Below are 11800 nucleotides of genomic sequence, written 5' to 3'. Positions count from 1 at the left end.
TTTCATAATAGTTCATTTTTTTGCATACGTTGCTTGCTAGCTTGCTAAATCTTTATCGTTCACTACTACATAACTACGTCGTATCCCAAATCAATCGCAGTAGCTGATAACACGACCAGTCTCCTTGATTTATAAGACAGTAAACTCTCTCCTTCATAATCAATGTGGAGCGCTCACATGTAACATCTAGATAAGCCAGAGCTTACTTTTCACGTTTTCTCAAACATTAGTCGAAGAAAACCTCGATATATCATGTAAAACTTCGGAAATTTTGATTACTAATATATTACTTGTAAAGTCGGTACATCAACCCAGTAAGAATGTCCCAGAATTATTTCTTTGAAAATGTCATAAACAATTACATATATAATTCTGAAAAGTCACTAACACTATAAACTACTCCAATTAAGAAAGTTTTATACTAACAACTAATTAATTAAGTAAAGCAGCTTGCAATATAAAGCAAGTCTTAAAAGTAACCTACGATGTAGACACCCCATCTAACTATTTTGATAATCAGCAAATCTCATTTCAGACGATTGGTATCCGTCTCAAGTTAACACGTATAAAATATGACCATTTTACGATAAAAAAATTACCACCAGTTTAATATTAGAAGGTGACCGTTTTAGTAACAGAGCAACTTTTTATCATAAATGATTATTTTTTATTATAATACGGTAACATTTTTCTCGTTTAAGCTAAGACGATCTGAAACGAGAATTTGTGATAGAGAAATTACAACCGAAATTCCAATTTGATGGCCGACCCTTAACTCTTAACATATAAATATAGTTACTCTAAAATTCGTTACCCGTTACGGCCTGCAAGAAAGATTCTCTATTAATTCAGACTTTTTCATAAATTCTATTTTAAATTACTCCGTACAATTCAAAGTGTAATAAGTCTTGCTAAAAAAACTCTACTTCCTTTTGTATATACCAAAATTACGAACAAGTATACAGTTTTGTATCGTTTCAATTTTATCAGATGGAAAACTCGATGGAGGAGTCGGGATGCGAGACCGTGGGTTCGAGGGAGGAAAGTGGATGGACGCAGTATATAGATGGATTTTCAGAGTATAACAAGCAATTGCAGCGAGAGGGATCATCGGGTTATGCTATAAGTGAGTCGATGGTGTCGGACGCGGGTTCGAGCCCTGAATGGAAACAAAAGTTGTTGAATGGTTTGCCAAAGTTTCCAAAGAGATTGAATTTTAAGAGTAAGAGGACACAAGAGATTTCTGGTGATGATTCTTTGGAAGATACTGCTTCTTCTCCTGTTCATAGTCCTAAGGTTTGTGTTTCCTTTCGGGTTTTGGTTTCCGACTGTCTTATTAGTTACTCCGTATTAGCTATGGAATTCCCCGGTTGCGCCTTATCACTTCCCTGTTTTACCCCGTTGAATTTATTGATTTATATTACCATTTATTCGTACCATGTAACTTCGATTCTGGTTAGACCACGACTTTGTCCAATTTATAGATCATATATTACCGTTAAATGTTTGACATGGTGCTCTTGTATAATTTGTCAACAATGAAACTCTAATAACTTTATAACTCTCGTGAACAATTACATAAATTCTTATGTAAAACGGTTTTTTTACACGAGTATTATTGTAAAATCAGGTGATATTTTACTTAAATAACCGTTTTAAAAATAACTTTCATTCACTACTATGTTTTATAATAAGATCATCATCATCTTTTGTGGCTGGTTTACAATATTTTATCATAAAACCGTCTTACAGGAAACTTACCCGAAGATTATAGTGTAATTAATCAACAATTAAATTGTTAAGTTTTTGTAGTGAATTGTTCAAACATACAAATTTATTTAAATTGCAATTAAACATGGAGATGTTACACTATGTTTCATGTATGTTTTTGGTACAGATAACAATGAATTTCAAGAGCATGAATTTAAACTCAAGACAATCGAGTGATGATCATGATTATCATATGGTAAGTGTTTTGCTTGTTTATCTTTTCCTCTTTTTACCTTAAAAATTTGTCCTCGCATATTTATGGGTCATGAATAGTTCAATCGGTCTGAATGAGAGGGAGTATAATATATATGATCTCGAGTCTAGACCACAAATGGCGATGACAAAGCCAAATTAGTTATTAGCTCCGCGAGTAAAAGTGCTAAGATGGTGATATTGAAATTGAACGACAATTGATACTTAAGGAGTTAAGGTTGGTTATGTAAGTAATTTCGTTAAATTTGAGTGAATTCGATCATTTATTCATGTGTTCTTTTATCATAATACTCTGTAATATACAGAATTACAGAGTAAAATTAGCTAATCAGAATGTATTTATTTTTTCGTAAGTAACTAAACCGCCCACAACCGTCGTAAATAATTTGCAAATGTTATAAGGAATTCCATGTTATAATTGCAAATCAATTTTTTTTGTCATAATCTACAATTATAACAATTTATGGAGTATATCCATTTTTAATGATATATTGATTGATATGCGTATAACTAACTAACTTGTGACTTTGGACACATAAACTAAAGGTTGATGGTGATATCTCAACTGACGAGCATAGCAAGTACAACAACTATATAAATCGACGACAAGAAGCGGGCATTAATGTCGAGTTTACGGAGCTGAGGAAGAAGGGTTTATGCTTGGTACCTATTGCCATGGTGACTAATAACCTCGACTAATTTGATTTACTTTGCGGTCTTCCCATATATTGATTACTTATAAATAAGTAAATTACGACAACATACATGTAAATAAATTATATATTACCTTATGTAAATTACTAGTCCCTATCAGTTGAATTTCATGCATTTGCTGAATATATATAAAACATACATATTTTAATTAAATGTATAGAATTCAACTGAACGGCGGAGAGATTACTTTATAGTTTTTCTGACCCTGCTTCAATAAAAAAAACATATTGTACTCCGTAATTGTTATTGTAATACAAGTAGTACAGAGTACTTTATTATACATTCTATACATACGGAGTATGTCTTTGTACCTATTTGTAAATGAATACTCAATTTCTTCCCTACAACTCTACAAGGATAATGAAAATTTCTCTAATAATTGCATGATTTGGAGGGAAATCTCTTTCTTTCTCATCCTTCCCATTCTCTTCATTTCTTTTTTTTTTGTACTCAAACAAGCGTTATTTTTTTTTTTGGTGCGCACAAAAAATAAATTGCGATAATATTATTGGTGGAAATGATAATGCATCATTGAGAAGGTACATAATATAGACTTTTACACAATGGAAAGAGAGTTGTGTGGGAATTCTCGTATGCATGTACCTATATAAAAGGATAATGCCAAGACTTTACCATCAGATAACGTTATCTCATTTTCCTGTAATTAAAATAAATGGGACAATTGATAAAAATATCAAATATTCGAAATTAGTAGAGTTCAACTAGAAAGATTTAACTTCTTAGTCCTATAGTGTTTAGCTTAATTAACTTTTTGGTCCCCTAACGTAGTTCACCTTTGTTTGTAGAAGAAATTAAGGATAGAAAATACAAGAATTTTAATTTTAAAGGCTTATAACTTCATTGACTTATGAGAAAAGTCCAGCTTAAACAAGACTCTCTTTCTGAGGCCCTTTATTTTGTTGGGCCGGACAAGTTTTGTGAACAAATATGAATGGGCCGGCCATGTTTTGCGCGGATACTCGGCCATGTTTTGCGCGGATACTCGGCCTTTCACTACTACAAATCCAGGCAACTACAACGCCCCATTAACAACGAGTATTCACGAAAATCACAATAGACGTTGTAGAATGTATGACGCGAATTTTACTAAAATGAATTACAACGGGTATGGTTATAAAAACCGTTGTTATTAGTTTTAACAACGGGTTACACATACACAACCGTTGTTACTAATGTGGCGCAAAATTGACGCAAAGTTAGTGAAAAGTAATCACAACGGTTGCTTTTGGAACCCGTTGTTAAAACTTCTTTGACAACGGTTGTTGATTTACAACCGTTGTTAAAACTTATTAGACAACGGTTGTTGTTTAATAACCGTTGTCAATACCTTCCATACTATAAACCACACAAACACAAGTCTGCTGCAGCCACAAAACACAAACCTTAATACACAAACACAAACCAAACCAAACCAAACACAAACACAAAACACACACTTTCTCATCGTCTCTTTCTCTCTTTCTCATCGTCGCTTTATCTTCTCGCCGTCACTTTGTTGATTTCATCGTCTCTTTACGTACGTTACGTAATTATCGGTTTGTTTCATCGTCATTATTTTATTTTTCTAATTATTTCATTTCCATGTATGTGTTTTTATCGACCATTAGGTTCCGTTCAAAGATCTCGCTATATCGTCATATAGCCGCAATTTCTTCCGCTCCGTCAAGCCATCTTCTTTGGCGTCCTTCAAGATGGGATCGAGCATCCGCAAGGTAGCTCTTGAAACTTTCCTCAATATGGAGCAACCGGCTGATGAAACTGTTGTTGTTCTCGATCATAGTAAGAGTCTTAAGGATGATATCATTCATTTTGTTGGAGTTTGGAGTTTGTTTTGAAAGATTAAGGAGGGTTAATTTATTTGGAGTTTGTTTTAGCAGTTAGGGTTTGGAGAATATATTGAGATAATGGAAATGCATGTTAGTTGAGATAATGCAATGTATTTATACTAAGCAATGTGTGGGTTGAGTTGTTTTTTAATTAATATATATGTTAGGAAGTTGTGCCATAATCATCATCATATCTGGATCTTGATTACTGACTGATCTATGGAGTTCAAAAAATGGAAGCAAATCAAACAAGCATAACTCAACACTTTCAAAATGATCATTTCATTTAATTTTAAACCAAATACATTACAAAGAATTATCGAAAATCAAAAGATGTATAATAAGCCTTTTAACAACCCCTTGGTTAAGCGTAAAAAGCGCTTCTCAACCTGCCACCAATCACGCCACTCTGGTATACCGCTAACTTCCGGGTCATTGGCTTCATATTTTGCAATAACAGATTGAATATATGCAAAGACACGACTTGCATGTGGAGATAAGGTTGGAAGAGTACAACTCAACATATCTCTCGGGTCGCACCAAGTTGCGAGTAACAGGCCGACGAGGGTATGAAGATGATGATGATGATGAGGCTTTGTTGACAAGCCGGACTGCTTCACGCCTCTTAATCCAATAATTCCGTTGATGTTCAAGGGATGCTTTGATTAATGGGTGTTGATCGGCGGAAAGCCCGGCGAGAACCTTCCCATCATCTTCAATCGTTTGTGTAAGCCATTCTTCGTTGTTGATAAAATTAGGGTTCATTGCCATGTTGTTTCAAATTTTTGTAATGTTGATGAAATATTGTGATTTGATTAATGAATGTTAGTAAAGGATGCTTTAATATTTATAGTCACATTTATAAGTTTTTTCAAAACCGTTGGTAATTAATTTAAGGGATATTCTGCATGCATCGGAATTATAACGGGCCGTAATTATTGCATCTAGTAATATTTAATTTAATATTTATTTTATTTTTTAAGAACAAACAACAACGGTTATTTATTAAAAAACCGTTGTCTTTAGTTATAACAACGGTTTTGTATATTACAACCGTTGTTATAACTTTTCCTCCAAAATTGAGTCACACTTTCCACAACGGGTTTTTATACTTAAAACCGTTGTTAATAGTTTTAACAACGGGTTCCTTAAGAAAACCAACCGTTGTTAAAACCTTTTACAACGGACGCTTTAACAACGTCCGCTTTTTTATATAACAACGGTTTTCAACCGTTGTTATAGCCTGTATCTGTAGTAGTGTTTTTTTTGGATGACAAGGGGATCCACATGGACCTGGCAAACATATCAACCGGGTCGAATCAATTTCGGTTTGCTGACTTCAAACCGGATTCCGGTCGAGTCGGGTTATTTAGGTTCGGGACAACTATTATCAAGTTATTATTGGGTTGAGTTATAGAAGGTCGGGTCAATTCAGGTTACGGATCAACTAGTGTCTAGAGTTTGAGTGTCGGGTCTGGTAAGTTTTGTCAGGTCTACACATGACCACAATCGCTATTTTTCGGAAGCACTTGGTAAATCCCCAGCGAGCAGTGACGGAGCCAGGATTTATAATTATGGGTGAAAAATCTCAGCATAGTCAAACAAGTAATGGCATAACGAAACTTAAAAAAATTCCGTCCCTAGTCCCACCAAGTACACCAGGCATCACCCGAGAATGACATACTTAAAGCCTATAAGCCATATTCTTGGGCCTTTATAATTAAGGAGAATGATATATACAGCTTTAAGGTCCCAAAAAAGGAAAGAAAAGCTTAAAACATGTATTAATTACATCAATTTACGCATAATTCTGTCATAAATACCTAATTTAATTCCATTTTAGGTATATATTTAGTTCTTAAATAGAGAACTAAGGGCTATAATTAAATCAAATTTTAAGAATTTTTTGAACTTGCTAATCAACGGCCGCGCCTACTCACGGTCGATACCTCTAAAAACAAGCATAGAGCCAAATTCTACAAAATAAATCCAGATACAAGTCGCAAACACAGCTTTAAACTTTTTAGACAAGTTCAGTTGTCACATTCATTCGTTCAATTGATACTTGTGTGTTATTATTAGCTGTACTTATACTTTGTTAAAAGGACGCATACCGGAATATCACACCAAACAAGATTAAGAAGAACGCGAGTTTTGTGGTTGCGTTTTAAAATCTCGAATTTGCTTTTATTTTGTCTACCTATCTGCTTGACTCAATAATATACGGATTTGCATGCACAAGATAATAAAGCACGATTAATGTTGCACCAAATTTTAATATATTTAATTATTAAGATAAAGTTTGCTATTTAAAGAGGTGGACATTTGGAATTATAGAAAGTGAGGATTCTTATTTGATAAGTTCCGTTATCGGGCCTGAGCCGCACCCGTATGGAGGAGAGAGAGTCCGGCTTATAAGTCCAAGGAGGTTCCATCCCAAAACAAATTGACAATGGGTGGAGTAACTCCTTGCCCTCTTTTTCCAATGTGGGATACTCACATGTTTCATGCCCAGGTCTTTGTTTTAGTTTCTTCGACCATGCGCTCTGATACCCCATGATAAGTTCCGTTATCGGGCCTAGGCCGCACCCGTATGGAGGAGAGAGAGTCCGGCTTATAAGTCCAAGGAGGTTCCATTCCAAAACCAATTGGCAATGGGTGGAGTAACTCCTTGGTTTATATGATAGACAACTATCTCCTCTTTTTCCAATATGGGATACTCACATGTGCCTTTATCATGGGTGAGCTGTATCTTGACATTATTTCTTAGGGTGAGATAATTATATGTATGGTGGATTAACGGCTGAGATAATCAGGTATAAAATTATTGAATAGTGATTATCGGTTTAGGTTAAATGATTTTCTTACATGTGTCGGAATCACAAAAAATCACGAACCGGAATTAAAATTTTGGACCGGATCGCTTGGATCGGAATTTGTGTTTATACATCCACTTTTTCAAAATTCGGTCCAAAAAACCGGTCCTACAGACCTGATTAAATAGGCCTAAAATGTTTTTTTTAAAATAATATTTTAAGAAAAAATTTCAAGTAACAATAATTCCGATTTTTCCAGTCTGGACCGGAAAAAACATGGGCCGGACCAGAACGAAATTATAATCTGATTTCGAGTCCGATAGATTCCGGTTTCTGGACCGAATTTTGCACACCCCCTACGTGCAAGCCATAGAAAGAGGTAGTAATGTAGTGCGGAGTTATGTAGTAAGACAAGATCAAGTTGGTATGCATGTTATAGTAGGTTGTCTTTTTGAGATCCTTATTCAGTAAGGTGTGTGTGCCATCTTTTATAGGAATGTACAAGATGACCACAGAATTTTAACAATTTAAGCACAGAATTTTCTAGTGACAACCTGTTAGTTTGTGAACTTGGCTCAGAATAATAAGTGTTGATGAGATTGTGCAATTTATGGAATTAGGAATAGAGAGCATGGCGAAAGCTAGATAGAGGCATAGAGCTAAGGGAGGTCCAAAAGCATTTCCATTCATACCACCGAATCAAGATCATATATATCATCCCAATTCCCATTATTTTTTGGATAATGACATTGGTCCTATCTAGTACGTATATTTACTTGCCATTTTCACACTTTTGACTGTCATACTACGTATGTCTTACGTCCAAAATAGTTAAATTTATTTTGATTTATGATGTAACATGAGTTCATGATGGTAAGTGGTACAAAAATTTCATGCAAAAGTATATACATGCATTTAGTGCCAAAGTTGTACGGCGTAAGGCCCTAGTTTTTTCGGCCAAAAAAAGCTGATATGAATTGAAGTGAAGTGAAGTAAGAAATATTTTCAATAGAACTGAGCTGAACTGAACGGAACTAAAGAAGAGGCCTAGGTAGTTATTGATTGCTTGGAACTAAAGAAGAGGCCTAGGTAGTTTTTTCCGGAACTAAAGAACGGAACTAAGAAATATTTTCAATAGAACTGAGCTGAAATAAAAGAAGTGTAAACATATCACTGGAACGGAGGGAGCATTTTAGCATGTTTAATCTCTCTTATTGGAGATTAAAATCGGGAATCTGTTAATTAATAAGATGTTTTATAAATGCTATATTTATGTGGCGTAATTGCTTTTTAACTTTCATTTTACTTCGTATAATTGAGATTGTCATATTGTCCTTAATTTTATAGTAACCTTTGTTTTGAAAGATACTAATAACAAATTTCAATGAACACGGAGCATATTACAAATTCTTATTCATATCCGTTCTAATTATTTGTTTATGGTCAGTTAAAATGAATAGGGAATTTAAGCACGGAGTAACATAATCATATAATATACCTATAATATATTAATCTTCTAAGTCTTAAGTGACATGGCAGCTCATATTAGAAGCACGGATGATGTGTCAATCAACCATGCATTAGACTATTTTTTTTGGTGCTAATGAGGGGATAAACCCCTTTAACTAATTATTCGCTATTACACGGGGGATAGCCACCCCAAATATGTCCTCCCGTAGGATAGGACGAAGCTCAACTAGAGGATCATCTAAATAGACAGGCGTGTTACTAGCATTCACACCCTTATTTGCTAACAAGTCGGCAGCTCGATTTGCCTCTCGATACGTATGCTCCACTTTGACCATCCATGAGCTATCCCGGATCATTTCTTGACATTTTTGGACTATGAATTTCAAATTATTGCTCAGCAACTGATTCCCTTTGACGATGTCGACACACGGAGAATTGTCCATATCTACCATGCATTAGACTATGATGCTCTTAATTAGGCAATATCATATCATATTGGGGAATTATTTCTTTCCATAATTAATCATTTACTACACCATTTAACATTAACTTCAAATTGGGATAGTAATTACCAAAACTAATACTCCGTATGATGATCATTTGATTTATTTATTGAAAAATATTTGCGTAAAATTAATAACATTTCATGCGCAATTCAACTGTAGAATCATCTTTACAAATGTCATCATAACATAATTATGTTATACTTGAACAATAATTTAGTTTCCAGAAAAATTAACTTAAAAGTAATATAGTTATGTATGAAGTTAAAAAAATAATACGTAGAACGTTTGAACTTCTAATTTTTCCCATAAGAATTTTTATATTTGTAGAATAGTTTGATCTACCAAAGTATAATACTCAAATATGTAGTAGCTTTTAAAAAAAAAAAGATTACAAAAAATAAAATGGACAAAGTGAATAAGAAATGGATTGATAAACCTATCAAACGGCCTAGATCAAATTACGGGTCGGATCGGATACGGGTCAGATCTCGCGTTGGGTCAGGGTCATAACACGGGTCAAATAATAGTTTATGACGTCTTTTATTTTACCATTTTTAAGCCGAAAAATATTAATAATATAGTTATATTAATTAAATTTCGTACTTATATTAAAAGATTATAAAAATAAAATTACTTAAATAAATTATTTTATTATATAATGATATAAAATTTATATTAAATTGATTTTAAAGTTAATTTTTATTTGAAATATTAAAAACATTATTTTTCTATTTATTATTTAAAATAAAATATAAAAATATTAATAATTTAGTAATATTCTTGATTGATCTTTGACCCATTGGGTCGAGTCGAGTTTTGATCGTAAAATAACAGGTCATTTCGGGTTCGGGTTAATTTGGATTGCAGGTCATGATTTACGGGTCATATCATTGACCCTTAAAAACCAGGTGGGTCGGGTTTACGGATCAGACCAAGCTCTAATAGGTTTAAATGGACATAATGCAATAAACACTCCAACATACAATTCTGAGAAGTATTATATTTTAAATAAATTGTAGGGATTTTAATATATTTAATACGGAGTGTTTTCTTAAACTTATAATTATTCATTAAATTTAAATAACAAGTATTGTATTGCGCATATCCAACCATAATTCGTTGTTCTTACTTTCTGATAATTATCTGTATAAAGCATAACTACTAATTTTTGAAATTTATATGAACATGTTCTTTATAAACAAATTAAATTATAATGCCGTGAATTTCACGGGTGTAAAACTAGTTATCTCTAAATAGTGCTAGCCTTTGACAAATGGGTATTTGCATAAAATGGGTGGTTAGAATGGTAATCAGGAGCCACCGTTTGGTTTAGAAAGTGCAATGTGTCCGTTTACGCGAGTTCGAGGATCAAATGTTTGCTTTTTATCCTTTTATACTTTGACTTAATTGCCTCCCTTCGATCTCCTCATTTGTTCCCCGTGTTCTGTGTATATATGACCACATGCTCACGATTTCTCTATTTTTCAACGTGACCAATACTCTCTTCTACAACTCTTTACCATGATTAATATCGAAAAGGAATACAATAATTATTGTGTGAGACGGTTTTATATTTTACGACGGTTGTATATAATAAAAAAGACAACTCATTAATAGAAATAAACCGTTTTACGGTATAATATGAGACACTCTCACTCTGATTTGTGGAATAAATATACACATTGTTTCACTTTAAAATTTCTTATTTAACCTTCAATATAAATTAAAATCTAAACAAATAAAATTTTTATATTTTGAATATATGACCCTGGGTTGATCCCAGTCATGAAACCATTTTATGAACAGTTTGTGTTCCATCAATTGTTATTTTCTTGCTAGCATTTTCATTGACCTCAGGGCTTTATTTCTACTTACTATCAACATCACCCTTAACAGTTAACAATGATAGATACTTTTCAATTTTTTCATATATCACACCTTCAATCTCAAAATAATCTCTTATACAACAACAACATTACCCCAGTGCCTTAATGGCTCCCGCAAATTGCGGGGTAAGGGGGGTCGGATGTACGCAGGGCCGGTTATGAGGGTGTACAACCCGTTCATTTGAACAGGGCCCCCGAATTTTGGGGGCCCAATTTCTGAAAATGCAGTGTTATTAAAACATATAGCAAACAACGCAGTAGAAAGGCATTATATACATATAGCTCAGTTGGTAGTGCTGCTTTCTCTTTGCCAAGGATTTTTGGTTCGACTCCCACTTGCAACATTTTATATTTTTATGTTGTTTTGCTTAATGTGAGGGTAAGACCATGTTAGCAAACATTATTTTTCGTGGAGAATTTTTCACTAATCGAATGATAGGTACTTGCTTTTGTTTTTTTAATAGAAACATAGTAATTGCTGTTTTCTTCTTTTTTAATTTTTTTTTTTATATTATCAGTGTATTATACAAGGTTTTTAATTTACTTAATTAACCAATAAAATATTTATCAGATTGACA

General features: G+C 33.5%; 1 protein-coding gene across 1 annotated transcript; it reads left to right on the top strand.

Moving 5' to 3' along the window:
• The first annotated feature begins 816 nt into the window (after positions 1-816).
• LOC141631834 (vascular-related unknown protein 1-like) lies at positions 817-3073 on the top strand. The gene is made up of 3 exons (XM_074444458.1): positions 817-1296; positions 1898-1966; positions 2530-3073. The coding sequence occupies exons 1-3, from the start codon at positions 991-993 to the stop codon at positions 2680-2682; spliced, it is 528 nt and encodes a 175-aa protein (XP_074300559.1). The 5' UTR covers positions 817-990; the 3' UTR covers positions 2683-3073.
• Positions 3074-11800: the final 8727 nt, after the last annotated feature.

The sequence above is a fragment of the Silene latifolia genome, chromosome 2, assembly GCF_048544455.1.
Source record: "Silene latifolia isolate original U9 population chromosome 2, ASM4854445v1, whole genome shotgun sequence".
In the NCBI taxonomy this organism is placed as follows: Eukaryota; Viridiplantae; Streptophyta; class Magnoliopsida; order Caryophyllales; family Caryophyllaceae; genus Silene; species Silene latifolia.
Note: the sequence above shows the minus strand (reverse complement) of the source record. Positions and strands in the feature narration are given on the sequence as shown.

What these genes read in the sequence shown, in the direction of transcription:
- LOC141631834 (XM_074444458.1), top strand. Translation starts at nt 991, where the DNA reads ATGGAAAACTCGATGGAGGAGTCGGGATGCGAGACCGTGGGTTCGAGG. An exon ending in CTCCTGTTCATAGTCCTAAG is followed by an intron (nt 1,297 to 1,897) that starts GTTTGTGTTTCC and finishes TTTTTGGTACAG; the next exon opens with ATAACAATGAATTTCAAGAG. An exon ending in ATGATCATGATTATCATATG is followed by an intron (nt 1,967 to 2,529) that starts GTAAGTGTTTTG and finishes CATAAACTAAAG; the next exon opens with GTTGATGGTGATATCTCAAC.